General features: G+C 40.0%; 1 protein-coding gene across 1 annotated transcript; it reads right to left on the reverse strand.

Moving 5' to 3' along the window:
• Positions 1-647: 647 nt before the first annotated feature.
• On the reverse strand, positions 648-10,809 carry LOC102230580 (cellular retinoic acid-binding protein 2-like). Its single transcript, XM_005810276.3, has 4 exons — positions 10,522-10,809; positions 4,975-5,153; positions 4,311-4,427; positions 648-1,145 (listed from the first exon to the last, which is right to left on the reverse strand). Exons 1-4 carry the CDS (start codon positions 10,601-10,603, stop codon positions 1,095-1,097), a joined length of 429 nt encoding a protein of 142 aa, XP_005810333.1. The 5' UTR covers positions 10,604-10,809; the 3' UTR covers positions 648-1,094.
• Between the last annotated feature and the right edge of the window lie 9,135 nt (positions 10,810-19,944).

A 19,944-nucleotide genomic window follows, 5' to 3' on the forward strand; every position in this document is an offset into this window, starting at 1 on the left:
TCAAAGTTAAGTAGATTAGCTACATCTAATAACAAATCTATCTTAAAATGTTGGTTAGTGGGAGAAAAAATAGTGTAACAAAAAAAACCCCCAAAAGCCCTTTGGCAAATAAAACAGTAAAAGATTTTCTGGCTCTGTAGCAACAAAACAATGAGACAAAGGATGGCTTTGGCTGAAAAATGTCTTGTTAAACTTTATTAAGAACCGTAAAAAACAAACAATATACTTTCAACTGCCAAACAAAATAGAAATAAGACAAATACTACTGAACTGCAGCTGTGGGGGTGAAGGAAAGCTGCGGGATGAGCAGATCCAGGAAAACTAGGCATGAAAAATATAGACATGAGAGAGACGAGGGGAGAAGATGGACAGAGAATGCGAAGAAGGAGGGGCAGACAAGTTATTCTGGTTGCAGACAGCTGAGAGAAGGCCTAAAATAAGATGGAGCCATTTAATGTGCACACATTCTGCAGCTACACTCACAAACCATAAAACCTCGGGCACCATTAAATGCCTTTACTGCTCCTTAATAGTTTTTTTTTCTGCACAGGAGAGTCAAAGAGCTGACGTCAAGGTGGTTTATTTTTTTCCCCCTAGAAAGGGTCATTTTCCTGTTATTTCATACAAAAGAGATGCAGTGTAAAAAGTTGTGTAGTAATAAATACAAAAAACAAATTAGACGGGGCAAAGGAGAGAGAGGCTACAGAAAGAGGAGAGGACAGACGTCAAAATGACCTGATAAAGGAAGAGCTCATGGATTGGTTTGCACATCTACAAATATAGTCTCACATCTCGCCTGTTGTTGCCACACAACCCTCAGTCACACACACATGCACAGACAACCAATGCATGAGCTGCAATTTAGCAACTCAATGTGCCACCCAAAATGGAGCTGGTCAGGTCAGAAAACGCGCAAGGAAAATGAAGACAGAAGCTCAGATTTTAAATGTGACATGCTAAGTACAATTACCACATTAATATTGTATGGTGGCGCTAACAGGTTAACTGGAATAAATCTTCAGATTGGTGTCTCCCAGCACACAGAAAGGGGGAGAGAGGAACTGGAAGGGCAAAAAAGTGAGAAGTGCTGTTGTTCATTGTCGTTCGTAGACTCTGGTGCAAATCACATCATCCGCCCTCATGGTCTGAAACAGCAAACAAAGGACAGAGTTAACACTCACAGGACTGGACTCAGTTTAACCTTCAATAATTCATGCTGATCCAGTTCACTGCTTTGCAAAAGTGTTCATACACCCAGCGCTTTTCACATTTTATGCTTGCCAGAGGTGATGAAATGGAGCGGGACTTTCAAAACACCCTCAATACCTCAAGCTTAAAAATGCAGCTAAGCTACAATGGAATGAGTTAGATCAAAACACATTCAGGTGTTTAGAATGGCAAAGTCAAAGTCTAGAGCTAAATCCAATTGAGAATCTTAAAAATGGCTGTTCAGAAATCTGGCTAAGTTTGAGATATTTAAAAAAAAAGATTTAGAGCTGCAATCGGTTATGAAAGATGACTACAAAGCAGGTCAGACTTTTCTGATTTATTTACGTAAACAGTTTGTCCTTATCCTTCCTGCTCACATTATGTGCTACTTTGCACTGATTTTTCACATAAAGTCCTTATAAAGTACATAAAGTTTGTGTTTGTGACAAACTAGTTCAAAGTTCAATGGCAGTCTCTACTTTTCTAGGCCAGCGTAATGTGATTTATCCAGCAGTTAACAGGATTACAGAAACAGACATTTGACTCTGACACAAACACGTCAACCGCTGCTGGCTGCTCCACAGCGGTTGTTGGTTTAGTGCTTTAGAGCAAATTAAGAGTTTTAAATGCCAGCCCTCAAGAAAGTATTTCCCCGTAAATACCTTTCTGATTTAGAAGTTGCTGAGCTGAAAAAAGTATTTACTCCAGGAAGGAATACAATCCATTCTTCTCTTTGTCATCTCCAGGTTCTCATGTGGAACAGGATCCATAAATTTAGAAGTGTATAATTTCTGTCATGTTGCACAACAGAACTGTCCCTCATTTTCATAGAATAAAAATGAGGGACTCTTTTGTCTTCCCTGTTTGAGTGTTTCTGTAACGCTCGCTGTTTTGAAAGACTTGTGAGATCTCAGATCATGTTGTCAAATGGTGACCAGGCTGACCAGACTTGGATTGATTTGCGACATTCCCAGCGAAGGAAAGGAACAGGAATGATGAACATTTGCTTGTCTGCCTGTTTTTCCTCTCTTAAAGCAGACCAACTGTGGTTCACTCATTTTAAAGACTTGTGAGTAGGCTTTATCCTGTGGTTTTGGACTTTAACCATTCCAAACTCGGCATGAAACCCCATACACGCTTTTTGCATATCTTCAACCCCATTTAAGTCTTCAAATAACTTTGACTTTTAATTAGACTTGTCAGATTGTTAGATTTGTCCAGCGAGAAAAAACGTTTCTGTTAAGAAATAGCATTTTTAATAGAAATCTAAATTAAGTAGCCCACTTGTTGAGATGATATGATTATCAAAGAATTTGCTAAGTTTGATAACCAAATTTTGCCACAAGTGACTTTGACAAAAAAAAAAACAATAATAATAATAACTGCTTTAAGTTTTAGCTAAAAATATTGATGAGAAAACTGGAGTTTGACTGAGTCGGCCTCAGTTCTCATATGGTTTCATGTAGCTCTGCCAATGCTATCTTCTGGTACTGTCCAATTTAGCCGATATGGCTCACCACCCAAGGTGACGTAGTCTTGGGGGTGACATAACTAATCAAAGTGAAATAGTTATCTTACTTGTGCCCCAAGCAAGTTTTCTATTCTTTATTGGATGAGTAGTTACTGGAGAGGGCACATCCCCTGTTTTTTTGTTTGTTTGTTTGTTTGTTTGTATTTTTGGGAGGAGGGATCTGGTTTGTTGCTAAATTAAAGGTCTACTTAGTTTTTTTGTGAGGAATCTGGACTGAACTGCATTATCTGTAATTTAAGATCTAAGCAGCTCCAGTTGTTAAAACCTGGACTGGATTTGTTTTGTTGCACAGAGATTCATTTGGTATTAATGAAATCTTCATTCTTTTGTGCAAACACAAAAAAGAGCAGAATGGGTTTGGAGGTGGGGGGTGGACTCGCCTATGGCGCCAGTCAACCAGAACCGCCGGTGCAGCTAATCCATCTTCATAATGACTTAATAAAGTATTGCTTGATGCCTACTGGGAGGCAACATGAAGAGCCCCAGAAACAGAACAAAGGACATTTCCCCAACAATATATTTTTCTTTTGTTTGGTTTCCAAATGGACAGTTTTCAATATTTTCTTTGGTGAAAGGCTAAAAGCTAAAAGTCTGATTTAAGTTAAAACTCAAGTCAAGTTGATTTGTGAAGTTTGTCTGACTCATTCCAAACTGTTTGTCCTTAAATCACATGTTATGATTGTTCATAACATTTCTAATTAAACCCTGTGAATATTCAAGACTAACTTGGGCTTGTCCTTTTGATGGAAAGCTTGTATTAGTATGAGCCTGAAGACTATTCATTTTGTTCTTACTTTATGTAAAAATAGGCCTTGAAAGCTAAAAGTTAAGATGGTAGAAAATAAATTTAAACATTATCTGTACAGCATAATTACAGTGTAAATAGTCCAACATCCCAAGTAGGAGAATCAGTTTCTTTGGGAAAGAAAACCTGGCCTTTAAGGAACAGTGGCAAGAATAAGCCGATTTTTGAAAGAAAGCCATGAAGTCGAGTTCAAGGTTTGCCACAAGACATAGAGGAAACACACCAATAATATGGAAGACGACTATCTGAAAATACAAGAAAAAAAAAGAACCTTTTTGACCTATATAGAAAAAATGATTCTTCTTCTTTATGACACTTCACCTTCCAGTACAATAAAAACATAAAATATATAACCAGCGTTATACTGGAATAGTTTTTAATCAAAGTATACTCGTGTTAAAATGACTCAGTCAAGGTCCAAACCAAAATCCAATTGAGAAACTGTGGCCCAGCTTGAAAACTGATGTTCACAGACAATTTTCATCCAGTCTGACTGAAACTGAACCTCCTATTTTGCAGAGGAGGGGTCAAAAATCTGTGAAAAACTAGTAGAGGCATATTCCTAAAGACATGCAGCTTTATTTGCACAGATAGGGGGATCTACAAAACAATAATTCAGAAATATTTTTTTTAAAAACTGTTCATCATTTTCCATGAAATCCCAATAAGATGCAGCAACGTTTTGAGTTTTAGAGTGATAGTAAGTAAAAACATTAAAGTGTTCTGACTATTTTAGCAAAGTTTTTTTCAGTTTGTGTGATTTACCAGGATCAGCTTGCCGTCACTGGTGATCTCTCGAGTCCAGGATGTCTTGGGACCTTCTCCTTTCTGCAGAGTCTGCTCACAGCTGATTTTGCTGTCTGTTTCCCAACGTGGAAAACTCTAAATTCAAAACAAAATCATGAGGGGAAAAATAAGACGATGTGTTTTATAACTGCCTGGATGCACAGACCGACTTACTGTCATTCACAAAGAAAGGATCCAAAGTATCCATTGAAAGCATCCAGTGTCTAGTGTAGGAACCGGAGAAATAACTCATTGCGGGCCGGTGACTTGGAAGTGAGAAGCTGTGATGCAATGAAGTCCTAGCTGGATGCATGTGTTTGCTTTGGAGACGGCCACACAGAGGCCATGCAGGGAGAACGGGGAGAATTAGGGAGGGGCAGAGGGCAAGAAAGGCCAAGAGGGGAGGATGGCTCAGGAAGATGTTGGGATGTTGAAAAGCAAAGCAAAGAGTATCTTGATGGGCCCTCAGAGAACCAGGGAAGAGTAAAGCTGTGCTATTAGTTTTATCATGATGAAAAGCGTAATTAAACTAATTTATGTCATGTGTGCTGCTCCTTCTTTACACACCCATTTCTGCCTCTGACATGAGTGTTTGCATTTAAAACAACCAATAATGTTTAGGAATAAATCTAGGTTTGCTTACCGTGCAGGGGCGGCCGTCCACGGTTGCCTCGTTGAACTCCTGGCCCACAGTGAAGTTGATGTGAGTGGTGCGGACTGTGGTGGACGTTTTGATGGACAGCGTCTCTCCGTTCTGCGTGATCTCCACCAGCGGCTTTGAGGCGGCTTTTACTGCAATCTTACGCAGCATCACATTCACCCCTGAAACACAAAAGTCCAACAGAGAAAGCCTGAGAAAAGTGCAGAGCGCAAGTGAGACTCAATCTAACGCAGATTTACAATCTGATTTACACATTTTTCTACATTATGCCCTGCAGATATTTATAGTATTCTTTCCTTTTCAGCTTGTTTACATTGAGTCATGTAAGTCATCTGTGTAATTTATTGGGATTACATACAAAGAGGTGCAAACCTGTGAAGTGAAAGGAGCCCTCCATGAAGCTGTGTGTTCACCAGTGCTCTCTAATGAATCTCTGACTCCTTCACTGAACAGTTGGATTTATACTGGGATTAAATTACAGACTTTTAAGAGTTTTGGTCCAACTCATTAATCTCAATAAAACATAAATACATTTATGTATGAAATGTGACAAAAGCCACTGTATAGGTTCAAAAATATTCTGCTTTACTGAGAGGGAAAAGCGCTCACTTGCGTCCCATAAATCCGTCCAGCAATGATTGTGGGGAAATAATGAGGTCATGAAACAAAGCAAGTCTGCACATCTGCATTCTCCCCCGACAACATCATCTACGAACACACGCAAACATGCACCCACAGATTAAATACACCCAGGCTCAAGTGGGGATTTACACTTTCTGCAGTCTGTTGTATTATTCTCTTCTTTCCTCCTTCCAGTGACCACAGAGGGAGTTTTATTTGTTTAATGACTTATTAATTAAATCACTGCATATCTGAACGGCTAAAATTATATTTGTGCGGCATTAAAGTTACTAAATCACTAAAAAAAGTTACTAAAGTTACTTAATTGATGCCAAATGTGTTAGCGAAACATGATAGTTGTCAGAGAAAATGTAAAAGATAAGAGAGGGAATCTGATGTTGCAGTGTGGGAAACAAGAGGGAATGGGATTCAGACGGCTGTGGAAGAAGGAGGAAGAAGAGGAGGAGGTGTGGGGGTTCAGACTGCCGAGGTGGCAGAAGGTCTGTGTGCTGTGTGTGAAGATCTCTGTCCAAGTGCGAGGGGAAGTGTGTATGCTCCGTCGAGTTGAGTTTCACACCTCTCACCTCACACACATTCCCACCTGTCACCGAGTGTAAATATACACAGAGAAATGCACAGTCACAGAGAATGCACAGAGAAAAGCATGAATACTGTGTCCAGCATCCACACTGTATGCAGAGGACACATGCTGCACAGGGCAGAGGTTGCATTATCTGCATCTGGTTGAGGAGGAGAGGAATAAGATGCAGATTGCACTCTGTGACACTGAGTTGTACATTATTAGGCAAAGACTTGAAGGGAGACTTACAAAGGTTTTCAACAGATTGCCAATATGTGCAGTTTTAGAAACTCACATAGCAGATTTTATTCAAATAAAGATCCTAAATTCTGGAGTGCATAATGTTTCATATGATCATGTTTTAGATGAATTAGTATGTAGCGTCCAGTTTTAAAGGAACATCTGCACACAGACTTTGTTTTATATCATTTCACGGCATCAACACTGATAAGTAATCAGTCTGGTAATTCTTTCATTGTTCTCCTTTCTTTATATTATCCTGAAACTTGTAGCTTAATTTATATTGTAATTTTTATTGAATTTAATAAAAACCAAATATAAAATAATAAAAAACAATAAATATTCTCTGTTTTATAAATAAATATATCCTTAAGCTTACTTCATAATGGATTTAACCTCCAGATTCCACATTTTTACTTATTTATTTGTATTTACTTGAAATAAAAAATAACACAAATGATTCAAATTCCTCTTAAAATTTATCAGTGAGCAAACAGAGTTCATGTCCTAAAGTGTGAACCATTTGGTGAGGACAGAAGGAAGGCTTGGATGCTTCTGCAAAATCCTCCACGCTAAAGATTACCTTCAATCCTTCCTGTCTGCAGACGTGGGACCAAAAGGCAGACCTCACCGCAGAACACACACAGACACAGAGAGACAGTCAGGGTCAGAGGTCAAAGTGCATAGGAAGCATTTGGGACAGAGACACGGGGAGGAGGAGTTAGTCAAGGAAGAGAGGATAGATAGATGGTGAGAGGAGAGTCAATGGTGCTGATGGGCCTCGTCCAGCTGTGAAATGTCTTCAGTGAAACCAGGAGCAACGTTCTAGAAAGTCAGATTAACTTGCATTGTTGCAAAAGTTTTGTTTGTATTTTTTCTTGTCTTTTAATGGCCTTTGAATTATGGGTCCCCAGGACTTTCTGGAAGATTTTTCTTCCACTTTCCCTCCAATCCAAGAACGTAACCATGACAATATATCGTGTAGTGTGTGCTTAAAATTTAGAATTGTGAAAAACCAAAGGATGATTTTGGTCCCAAAAGTATCTAAAGTAGAAGAATTATAAATAAAAGTTATGTCACACTGAAACAATCAGTAAAGGCTCCCAGTTAATCATCTCCTGAATGCCAGGCATGAAGCATTAGTTCACTGGGAATCATTATGTTGGTGCTAAAATATCCTTTCATGTGTTAAAGTGCTTTATCTTCAATTAATTTCACACTTAAGAGTTGTTGGTAACAAAGTGCATGGAGAGCCATATTAATACAGATAATTGCTAAGTTGCCTGTTATGCGTGGACACAGCGCTGGTTTATTTCTGGAGTTTTTAGTTGAACGATTTAACAATCAATCTCTGGAAATGTTTGGGTTCAGGACAAAAAATGAGTGAAAACAGAGACAAAAAGAGGAAACTTAAAAGGCCATGAGAAACCTTGATAAGCTGCCAATCATAAAAGTTTGTCTCCTTGCGAATAGAATGAAATCAAACAATTAATGATTTTAGACTTTTGCACAGCATTGAGAAATCCTGACCCCTGATTATTGCATACAGCTCAACCTAATCATATCGCCATCTTGTCCTTTGTTAGAGCCCCTTTCTTCCTCCCCTCAAACACATACCCACCCCCACCCCCACACACGCACGCACACACACACACAAAGAGTGATGGAGACAAACAGGCAGGATTATTGGAGCAAAACATGCTCGCTAATTGCTTCAACAGGAATTTTTTGCCATAATGAGTGTTAGTTCAGGACAGTAGTGGCCTTTGACAGGTATTTCAGTGACCTCCATGTGCTGAGGATTAAAGCGAGTGCGTCTGAGAGAGAGCTGGATAAAGGGCGGCCTTGTTTGCTGTAATGACATCTCTCTGAGTTGATGACGTGAATTCCAGGTGTAACCTGGAAAATCATCTAATGAAAAATGATTAGAAAATGCCGGAAGGATAGGATCCTCGTGAGTGATGGCTGCCACGTGCCGAAGCAAGCAGACGTAGGGATGCAACTCACCAGAAAAAGCAGAGCTTAGTTTCAGTATAAACAAAAGCCAAGGCAGAAATTATTGCAACATAGTCAGGATTCAAAGGAAATTAAAAGGGCTGTATTATGTAAAATCTACTTTTTTGAACTTTAGATCGTGTTATAAGGCCATTCCTACATCAAAAACACAGCTTTAGTGTTGCCTTAATTCTTTCATGAATGCTTGAGATTTCCTTGAAACTCCTTTGGTAAATATTTAACTGTGCAAAATGCCTGGGTGGACCAAGCACCGCCTTCGAGGATGAAGCTCCTCCTCCTCGAAGCTTCCGAGCTTCTGCCTGACAGAGCAGACCTCTCCCACTCAGCTCCTTCAGACTAGCCAGCAACAATTAGAAAACATCTGGTGGAACTGCACATCTGTTGAGCTGATAATACCAGCTACTTCTCAGTGCAACGCTGGTAAAAACATTGTCAAATGCTTAATAGAAGAATGCTGTGGTGAAGACATTCGGAGGTTTCAGAAAGATCAGGAGTTTTTGTAGAGACCGAGGCCCAATTTCAAGACATTAAATTACAAAGACAGATTTCTTTAAAGTCATATTTGAAATATACAACACTTTTATAACAACTGAGGGTAATATAGTTTCTTGATTGTGCTATAAAATGGCACTATATGCCTGGAAAATACATAATACTGTCCCTTTAAATAATTTCCACTGCTTGTATCTGACATTAGAAAGCATTACATGGTTGTAAACAGACCAGTAAAAGTTGTTTATTATGTGGTTGCTTGTTCTTACAGTACTGAACATGTTCCTCCCTTTGTGTATATATTGTTGTTTCCTTGTTACCGTCTTTATCTCAAACTTCCTCTTCTTATAATTGTCGCAGCATGTCCTTGATGTAGTCTAATATCCCTTTAATTTAACAAAGTCATTTATGCCACAAGGAAAATAAGCTGATTCTTCTTTTTTTTTTTCTCAGCAAATTGTCCTGACACTGTAGGTGTACCAGACCCACCATAACTTTTTCCTAAGCTGTCGAGGCATGAAATGTTAAAAACGAACTAAAAACATTTCTCCCACCTCCCAACTCTGCCCTTCATATGAAGAGCTACTCAGTGGATTTGCCAAAGAGTATGAATATGTTTGACCACCGAGCAACAGTCGAGTCCGTTTCCTCATCAGTCCTGGTAAGACACATTAGCTGTGCTCCTTAATCATCTAAAGTAGAGAGATAAGCCCTTGAAATGTGTCACTCTGTGTGATGAATCTATTTAATTTCACTTTTTGAATTGAATTCCTGATATAATAAAAACTTTTCTGGGATATTCTGCTTGTTTTAGTTAAATCTGTATGAGCAAGTCAAAGAAATACCTCATTCACTTGTGTTGTCCACTTGAACATACTGCAAAGTTTACCTTCACAAAACGTTTCTACGCTCTTTAAATGGTCTTGCAGGCAGCTGTTGGTGGATAATTTTATTGGCTGGCACAATGGGTAGTAGTTATCAATTATTTCACTTTTTAAATAATTATCATTTCAGTTAGTTGTTGGCTTGTTAAGTGGAAAACCAGTTGTGGAATAATGATCTTTTTTAAAAATGACAAAAAAAGGATCCTGACATCAGGAGACGTTTAGTGGTGCTGTGGGCCTGAGGGGCTCAAACAGCTATTTGGGCCGTCCCTGGCAGCAGGTGTGTGTTCCTCTCCCGACTGATACTTTACATAATGATGCTACTGTCTGCCCTACTGTATTGTGTCATAACGGCCCTCCTCAGCAATCACACCCACTCAGATAATCGGAGGTTGTTCACGCACAGATGTGCTGTCGTTTGTCTCCTTTGTGTTTGTGAGGGCAGGTCAAAAGGGGAGATGGGAGAGAAAAAAAGGGTGGGGGCCCAAGCTTTGAGTTTTTGGTTCTGCAGGATGACAAAGACCCCCCACGGACCGAGCCGAACAGGCTGATCCTGTGCAAGGACATGCATGACAAGATCTGACCCTGTGTCCTGCAGTTCGAGGTCTTTGTGATTAAAGGGAAGCAAGTCTCTGTAAAAATAATATATATATAAAAAGCGAGAAGCAAATTTTAAGCATCACTCTCTTTGCTTACCCAGTGTTTTCAGAAGCTCTTCAAAGTTTTCCGAGCTTTTCATTTCCCAGGTGCCAGAGAAATCGGGGATTTGGCGCTCCATCTTCGGCTGCAGGTAGTTATAAATTAATTAAAGTAAGTTGACAGGTCCAAGTTCTTCCGCGCGTAAAATATAAGTTCCGCCTGACCTGAAGCCTGGAGGATGCTTTGATTTAGCTCAGTCTGAGCGGCTGCTTCTGACAGCTCTTATCTCTAATTGTGTGATGCTCGGTCAAAGCTGCTGCGCTTAAAATGAATGGCAAGCGAAGACACTTGGATGCGCACGCCCCCTCGGTTTTTTAATGTGGACACGCCCCGGAGTCCTACTGAATGATGGGGGGGTGAGGGGGTTCGATTTGACCCCGCCTTTGCAGGCAACATGTGCATTTCACGGTTAACGCGCGGATCCAAGCCAGACCAGCATTTGGAGACGCTTAGCATCAACCTTAATGGCAGCCCCAGCAGCCAGGCGCGCAGGAGAAGTCTCGTTTTGGCAACTTGTCATGCAGATTGCATTGATTGCTTCGTTGCCGTTTCAAAAGAGGGAGGATGTAGCCAAGCCAGTCTGTTGACAGAACATGTCGTCTTGGCAGGGCGGTGTGAAGGCAGAACCAGTCAACTGGCAGACTGAGTGGATGGCAGCGGCAGTGTGTGTGTCTCTGTATGTGCGTGTGCGTGTTTGTGAACAGAGAAGAAAGTCAAGTTCAGCCCCTCCCTAGTCTCCTGTGCGCCACTGCTCCGTGCCATAAAAATAAAAGTGCTGGTAATGGGATACAGCTCCTGGCTGCGACCTTTTGGGATATACCCATTTAACTGCGGCTGCGTTAGAGGAAAATAAAATCCTCCTGTGGGAAGCGCACAGGAGCAGAGGACGTGCGGGGATTAGTTTGAAGGGGTGGGATTGACGCACGTTGAAGCTTTTTGCCCCCCGCTGCTCGGGCGGAAGAAAGGGGCAAGAGGAGGAGATCTGGTAGACGGGGTAGGGTAGGAGGTATCCGCGTAAAGAGCACGCGCACAGTCACGCACGCGGTGATGATGGATGGAAATTGGACAAAGCCGACGTTAACTATTGACTCTTGATGGATGATCCTATCCGCTTCACTGAACGGCGCATTAACCGGTGACTCCAGCAAAGGATGGGTGGGCAATAATGAGGGTTTAGGTCCCTTATTGTATGTTGTGTGAAAGCTCCAACCCACTAAAACACAAACCTGTAACAGAGACATATGACTAACAAAGACATAGCAACGTCTGGAAACTTGATAGGCACTTTCAAGCATAGAGCTGCGTCCAAATGCAGCCGACTGCATCTCACACTGCGGCTTGTTTGATGTGAACAAAGCTTGTTCACATTGTTCCCCCCACCCCCCACTCACACACACACCCCCACACACACCTATACACACCAACGCACACACACATAGGCCACACACCCAGACACAATCACAGCATGTTCTCACAAGACACCCATATCAGAAATCTGATTTCCACAGACTCGCTCCGTTTTCCTTCACTCATTCTCTTTTTGCTGCTTCCTTATAATCTTTTCATAGTTTTTGTTTCTCCACCAAGATCACAGAAATTCAGTTAAAAAGTTTTCATACCTCTTGAAATTGTCCACATTTTGTCACCTATTAGAATGAGTAACTTCAAGGTTGGGATTTGATGTGACAGACTTTTTTTAAAAAAAAAGTAATTTACACATGCGATGTGATCTGGTGGGAGGAAAATCTGAAAAATCTGGTGTTCATCAACATTTTACCAAATATTTCCGTATTCTGGAACAACAGCTGCAAGTCCTTTGGGGCAAAACACAACTAAAATATTTGGAAGCAAAAACAAAGTCATCCAAAGACAAGTCCATTAATGAACTTTGGATGAAATCAACGTTATTATTACATTATGAGTTTCATATCAAATAAAATTTGTACTCTAATCTTCAGGTATTTGGACTTTAAACTTTGCTCTCTTTAGTATGGCATAAATGCAATGTGCAAACGGCACTTTGCATTTTCATTTGCACTGATTATAGTAATATTTCTCAAACATCCATCTAAGCCCTGGTTTCATTTTGACAACATTTGTTCACTGGTGGTGTGCTAACACCTGTGTATGCATAAAAGTTTTCTTGCATCAAAATAATTCCTTAAAGTCAAAAAAGCCTTCCAAACCCTTTGCCTATAGTATATATCCACACTCCAGAATCTTAATCATCGAGGCTGAAATTTTTATCCTTTCTTTGCCAATATATCTCCTGCACATTCACACAGAAAGTGTCTCAAGTTTCTAAGCAGCTGTCCTCCATTATCTCTGTTTTGTAGCTGTATCTCTCTTCCCTCAGATGACTAGCTCACCTGCCTCTGCTACAGAAAATCATCACCTCAGCATGATACTGCCACCACCAGGTGTCATTGTAGAGATGATTGGAGAAATTATGAACCTTCTCAAGTCAGAGTAACGCGGCTAAATGCAAACGCAAGCCACACTTCTATAGTTTCTTTTTTTGTTTCACATTTTTTTACTTTGCAATCATACTTCACTTTGTGTTGGCATTTAACTTTATTCTTTTTATTTAAATACATAGAATTATTTGTTTGTTGTTATGATTTGAGAATATTCAAAGTGCACAGATTCTTTTACAATCGGAGTTAAGCTGATTGTGTACGTCTCTGTATCAGTTTGACAACATTCTGCCACATCGCTTCTGCTGTGGTCTGCTGAAAACGTAATTTCGCCACCAAAAGAAGAATCAATCATGCCCTCAAATTCAAAGTGACCAGTTCAAACACAAAGGCGCCAAACGAGAGAATCCATCTTCGGCTTCGCTGCGGATCCTTTAACATATTACCATGACATAACAACAAAAATGCATCAAAGGGTTTAGAAGCAGAGCAACGCAGTGACAGCCTCACCCATCTTGTGTGTGTGCCGTTTCAAAGCAGGGATTGATAAAGAGCTCTAAAATGTGTGTGATGCTGCATGTCAGCACGCCATGACAAAGCACGGCTCAGCATTCAGGTGCACTCATCCGTGCTCTGCTCTTCTCGGCCTCACTCTCTCCACTCATTACTTCCTCCCCCCTTTTTGGTCTCTCCTTCGTTTCGGGCAACTTTCGCTCCCAATCGCCCCCTTCTCCTCCTCCTGCTGTCTGGCTTTTGTTCCTTTGTGCTGCTCGGACACATTCCTCAAGTCTGTTGAAGAGGAGGAGAGCATAATAGGAGAAGATGGATGGCCGAAGAAATAGTTAAGCTAGGGAGAAAGTTAGAAATTTGAGTGCAAGTGATTTAAAAAAAAAAATCTTATTGTTGAGGAGAAAGTGAGTCAGTAAAGAGAGACAGGGAAACCTTGGAGATCAAAAACACAACCTGCAGTGTCAAATAGAGTTGAGAGGGAGTGAACGAAGAGAGACTCCTCTGTCTTTGAAGGTGTAAAAAGTATTGGATTGCTCCTCTGGTGCCAGCTTTATCTGGTTTGATCTTCATTTTCCTGTGTTTCCTCTATTATTATCCCTCTGTGCTTCTTTGTTTGCTACAGTGTTCTTTCTCACACCGAGATTATCTTTTGCAACTGATATCATCACCTGTCATCACTGAAACTGACAAGCTGGCTTTACCCCATGGAAATAAGATGAAGTCTACAGCTAATATCACAAACCAGGCACAGTCAAAGGCAGAAACACTTGCAGCATTAGGAAAAATGCTGAAGAAGCAGATATGTTGGCTAACATCAGAACTGGCTGATATTCAGCTTGGTGACAGGATCTGTCTGCAAATAAGACTTTAAGTGAAGGCAGTTACTGATCTGATGTGCAGCAGAGTTGCCACAAAACCGGATAGACTTATTTTTAATCTGTTTAGAAAAGGTTTGGGGTTATGTGAAAAGTTGAAATGTAGTGACTTGAAAAAGCTTCAGAGAAAGTAAGATTTTACTATGTGAACAGCAACAAAAGAGAATCGTTTTGTTCTGTTCTGTTATCAAATTAGATAATAAAAGTTTAGCTTTAGAAACGTATAAGTTTGTGGTTTTTAACCTTTAACCAGGGGGTGAAAAAAATAACGTAAACCTGTCTGGTTCTGTGTTCGGATACCATTTTACAGTCCATCTGGACTGGAGTCTCTCTTCGTTCACTCCCTCTCAACTCTATTTGACACTGCAGGTTGTGTTTTTGATCTCCAAGGTTTCCCTGTCTCTCTTTACTGACTCACTTTCTCCTCAACAATAAGATTTTTTTTTTTTAAATCACTTGCACTCAAATTTCTAACTGGACTCTAGGAAATATCCACTGCCTTTTTGGTATTTCATAGATAAAAATACACTTAGTTTAAAAAGAAATAAACAATGTCTTGCACCTATACACATTTTGTCACTTTATGACCCCATACTTTGGTGCATATTAAATTTGTATTTGATAGCCAAAACACAAAGAACATCATTTCCAAGTGGAAGGAACCTTTTATATGTTATCTATATTTTTACTCTGGTACCATTCAGCAGTACTTTTCTGGAGTATAGAGGCTCAAAGGTGAACAGATCCACAAAATGTAGTGATAGGTGGTTCAAAGTCATGATTCAGGGGATGTGTATGGTATGCCTTTCTGTTTTTAATTTGTAAAAACAAGTTGCATTTTTTTATTTCAACCTCACATTTATATAAACGTGTAAAGGCCTTTCTGTCAGCCGGACACATAAAATGTTTTGTGTGCATCACAAAACCTGACAGAGAATCTGTTCTTTAAAATGTGACAGATTCATTTTCAGATTTGAGTCTTGCAGAGATCTGGTCTTTCTCTTCCTCAGTGGATTTATGGATTTCTATTCAAATCAGCCTGAGCCTCATATCAACACTCTCACCAGAATGACCTGCTCCATATCTCTGCGTTCCCTTCCTGCTGTGCTGCTTATTGTTTCCTATTTCCTTCCCTCATTCAAATGACTCAGATTTGAACCGTATCTGCAGGACATCCAGGCTATTTACTGTGCCAAAGAACTCTGATCTGGATCGTGAAGCAAACAAGGAACAGTCTGTGCCCTAATGATGGTGGCCTCCTGTGTTAGTTGAGGCCTTGTAAAATTTGTGTTTGAACTGTCGTTTTGGTGAAACGGGTGTCATGTCTGCACAAGCTGCAGTTTGTTCGCGTGAACGTAGAAGTGTTTTGCCTGCTGTAAAGTCACACTTTAGTGCCATTCTTAACTTTATCGTCTAGCTGACCTCCGCTAAAAGTTCTCACCCCTGTATCGTGAGTGATCCCAGATGTGAACTTGACCCTGGCCTTCCAAAGCACCGACTCCTGACTGGAAGGGATTTTTACTGCAGTTTTTCCAATAAAGAAGCTACTAGACAGAAATTATAAATGCATGCTCATAAAGCCTTTATAAATTAATGAGGGCTTGTCATTTGATTTATCTCAGTGTCAGATGAAGTGGGGTGGCTGGATGATCATTGAGAGGCCAGGATAGCTGACAAAACATTCATGACACTTTCTGAGATCTTTGCTTTTGATGGCACAAAAAAACATGACAAGCGAACCTCCTCCTGCCTCCAGAAATTACAGTCTCAGGAGCAGAAAAACATTTTTCCTTTTCCAAGAGGGAAAAACCAAGACATCTGTGAACCACTGCTCTGTTTGACTTTCACAGCAGTTGCACAACAAACAGCCTGGGTGACATACACACGCACACACGCATTCGTTTGCAGCCAAAAGTGTGTGTGCAGCACTGCTGGCATGCTGACCCAGCAAACCACATGGATTTGATTAGGGTGCTAAGGATGGCAGCATTTAACTTGGAAATAGGAGGCAGAGAATGTGGAAGGTTAAAGAGCAGCGAAGAAGAGATCAGAACTGAGAGAGAGAGAAAAAAATGCAGTCTGGAAGTAAAATGTCTCCTGTCTATCTATGTCTTTTTCCATGTGTGTCTGTGTGTGTGAGATGTAGGCAAAGGTCAGTTTTGTCAACAAATTAATGCACCACATTCAGCACTTTACACTCTTATTGGTAAACATGTTAATAAAAAGTATTTTATTGTTTAACAAAAATGATGAATACATTAACTTTGCTACGTTCATTTTTTAAAAATCCACATTTGTGAATATTTTGGGGAGTTAATTTTTACATAATCACAATTATTGAAACTCCTCAAAATCCTTACATTTAAAAAACAACATTTTTTTAGATTTTTATTCTTTGCTTTTAAGTTTGATCACATTGTTGAGCAACTTTCTCCTTCACTGGGTGTAAATATGACATGTGACACTCTAAGCTGCTCCTAGAAATGAAAACAGCAGCTAAATTGTTACTCTTTACAAGTAACAAGGACATGGCTTCAAGTAAAATTTAAAGTTCACTGTTTAAGATCTTTCTACGTCTTAACCTGGAGTGTTAATAAATGTGGGGCAGGTCAATTTTATTCATACCGCTGGCATATTGATTGATTAATTTTAAATATGTACGTATATATTTATAAAATGAAGTTTGTTTCTGGAAGGAAATGAGACGGACAACTCTCAGAAGATAATAAATCAATGTAAAAGGAGTTCTCAGCTTTTAAGTGTTTTAGTTTATGTCTTGATAAACACGGCATACTGAACATTTCCAGTTGATGATGACCTTTGAGGTTGGAAGGCCTCTGACCATCACCCTCATCTTTAGCTCCCTCCACTGAAACCAGAATCAGATTACAAAGTATAATTCCATCTGTAGAAAATAATACCATCCACAAATTGACTGAAAGGAGTTTACAAGTGTTCAAAAACATGTGGAACTTGATTCACTTCACCAGAAGCAGTTAACTGAGATCATTAAACATGTCAAATATGGCAGCTAGATGTACTGAAGACAACTTGCTGAGGTACAAATTTAAATAGGAGGAGGAATAAAGAGTATTTAAGTGACTGTGAATGGTTGTCTCCTACGCTTCTGCGCTCGCCTACGAGATCAAGACCACACTTGTGCAATAACAAGATAATTTTCTATTTGGACAAAATAAATTCCTAAAGCAATTACATAGGAAGTAGGAGGCTGAAAGAATGACCTAATAACCTGCCCACACACATCATAATGTCCTTAGTAGGATTTTTTCTTTTCCATCTAAAGCTGCAGTGTGGGGGTGTGCGTGTGTGTGTGTGCATGACTCAAGCTGAGTCTCTACGCATTCATCAGACCAAAGTCCTAGATGCATGTGCAGACATCTGTATTACTCACAGTCTATTCCTTTTGTCCAGCAGAGTCCTTACCCTCCCCTCCCGTCCTGCTCCTAAAATCCGTCTTCCCTCCCCCTCGTGTCTTTGTTTCTCTAATTATCATGTTTTTTTCTCATGAGCGGATCTCAACAGCAGGAGATTCAAAGTCGAATTTCATTTTGAAATGAGTGGAGGCAAAGTTGCGGGTTTTAATCTGGTAATCTTCAGTCTTAACCACTTCTTTTTGACTATTTCCCCCCCTCCATGTCAGTGCCACCTACAGACTTAATGAGTTCATGGGCCCCTTTTGAGGTGCTGCTTGACTATAGCACTGTAAAACCACACTGAATGGGCCTGAGTGATGCTGAATTGCTGGACAGGAAGGCGAAGGACAACAGGACGGAGGAACTGAGGGGAGAAAAAAGGAGGTCAGACAGCAAAGAGAGGAAGTGCCAGAGATAGGGGTGTTCATGGGGAAGGTTGGGTGAAGTACAGTGAGGTGAAGTGGATGTTAAAGTTGAGAAGAAAAACAAGAGCTGGTTCCCATACTTTTCACCTAATTTTATGTGTTTTTGTTTTGCCCTACAAACCCCAACAAGTTCAGTAAAGTGCAGCCGTCTCCAAGTTGTCCCCCCGCACCCATCGCCTCCTCCTCGTTGCCCCCTCCCTTCTTATGCCGCCCCTCACTCGGCGCTCATTCTTTTATTCTCCTGCAGCCTTTCCTCCTCGAGTCGACGATTGTTGCATGCTTTTGCTTTTTCCTCTGCTACAATTGTGTTAGCAGTCTGCTTGGTGCATGTGGGCATCAGACTAAAAGGCATGGATACAGTATATGTATGTGCATGCATGACCCCGTGGTGATGTCAGTAATGAGGAAATACCAGAGTTGAAGGCTCGGACTGACTGGAGGTCAGCCTCCGGTCATTGTTGCTAGATGTCGACCTAAAAGTCACAAGTATCACTTGACAATTTTCTTTTGGAGGTCTGAGTTGCATTTAGTCCTTTCTCCGTCCTCGTGTTACACTTTTGCACCTCGAGGCTAAAAACAAAAAAACAGCATTAAGTTTAAGTGATCCTGTGATTTCTACATGATCTTATGACTTCGCCAAAGGCCTCTTTGTGAAACTGAAATCCTAACAGATAATTTACAGCGTCTAGTAAGAAATTAAAAGAAATTCATCTTCATTCCTCATTTCATTGTTGAGCAGGAAATTTTAAGCATTTGGACAGAACTGGGATCAGCAACTTTGACACAATAAAGCCATTTTACCCTCGATCCAGCACGTTTCTACATGTCCCTTAACTTTTATACATATTTACAGATATTTGTATTTGTAAGTTAGAGAACCACCATTTTACCTATATTTTTTGGAATTGAATCAAGAAAAATATCTGACTCCTACAAAGAGAAAAATAATGCATGTTCTTTAATAGAATGATGAAAAAGCATGAAGTTTATGACCAAATAACATTAAAAAAAAAGTCTTAGAGGAACATTTTATTTTTCTCTGGATGGATGACAACACTTATATAATAAATACATTTGTGTTCAGTTCTTCAGACTACATCTCACGTTATGCTGTAAAACGTAATAGCTATTAGTAATCATGTCACTTCCATGTGTTCTTAGTACAATTTAATGTACAACACCACAAAGAAAAGTCACTATCTTCACAAAGAAATATCCCTAATATTTGTCAAGACAGCAAGTTCAATGTTTGGACCTCATTTTGTTTCCTATAAAGGTGTAATAACAACTTTTAACATGTAAAAATAGTAAAATATGCATGTTTCAATTTTTTCCACATATTTTGTTTTAAATGGCATCATTGTTATTTATTATTATTCATTTCGGACAATAAAGGTTATTTCTATTCTATTCTATTCTATTCTATTCTCTGTTCAGGTTTGCTTCTGGGATTTGTCAACTCCGAATGCCTCTCCTGCCTCCTAGTGGTGATAAAAAGGTGGTGCCCCGTTTCCAGTGTCAGGCGTGAACTTTTTGATCCCAATTATAGGAGATGTCCGGGCATGTAAGGCTGCATTTACCCACTTTGACTATTAAAACCTTTATTCTTTGGACTCATTGCTGCGTGGTGAACTCAAGCTGTGCGTGACTTGATGCCCACTCAAATACCTGCAGGGACGGGTGAAGTCAGAACACCTGAAAGGTCGTTCAGGAGAAAATGTTTGTGTCTCCAAGAGAACCAGCCGTACAGAGAATCCAT

The sequence above is a fragment of the Xiphophorus maculatus genome, chromosome 3 (assembly GCF_002775205.1).
Source record: "Xiphophorus maculatus strain JP 163 A chromosome 3, X_maculatus-5.0-male, whole genome shotgun sequence".
Taxonomy (NCBI): Eukaryota; Metazoa; Chordata; class Actinopteri; order Cyprinodontiformes; family Poeciliidae; genus Xiphophorus; species Xiphophorus maculatus.

Coding starts and splice junctions, on each gene's coding strand:
- LOC102230580 (XM_005810276.3), bottom strand. CDS start 10,603: ATGGAGCGCCAAATCCCCGATTTCTCTGGCACCTGGGAAATGAAAAGC. Junction 4,428..4,974: donor TGGACGGCCGCCCCTGCACG/GTAAGCAAACCT, acceptor TTTTGAATTTAG/AGTTTTCCACGTTGGGAAAC. Junction 1,146..4,310: donor GTGACGGCAAGCTGATCCTG/GTAAATCACACA, acceptor TTGCTGTTTCAG/ACCATGAGGGCGGATGATGT.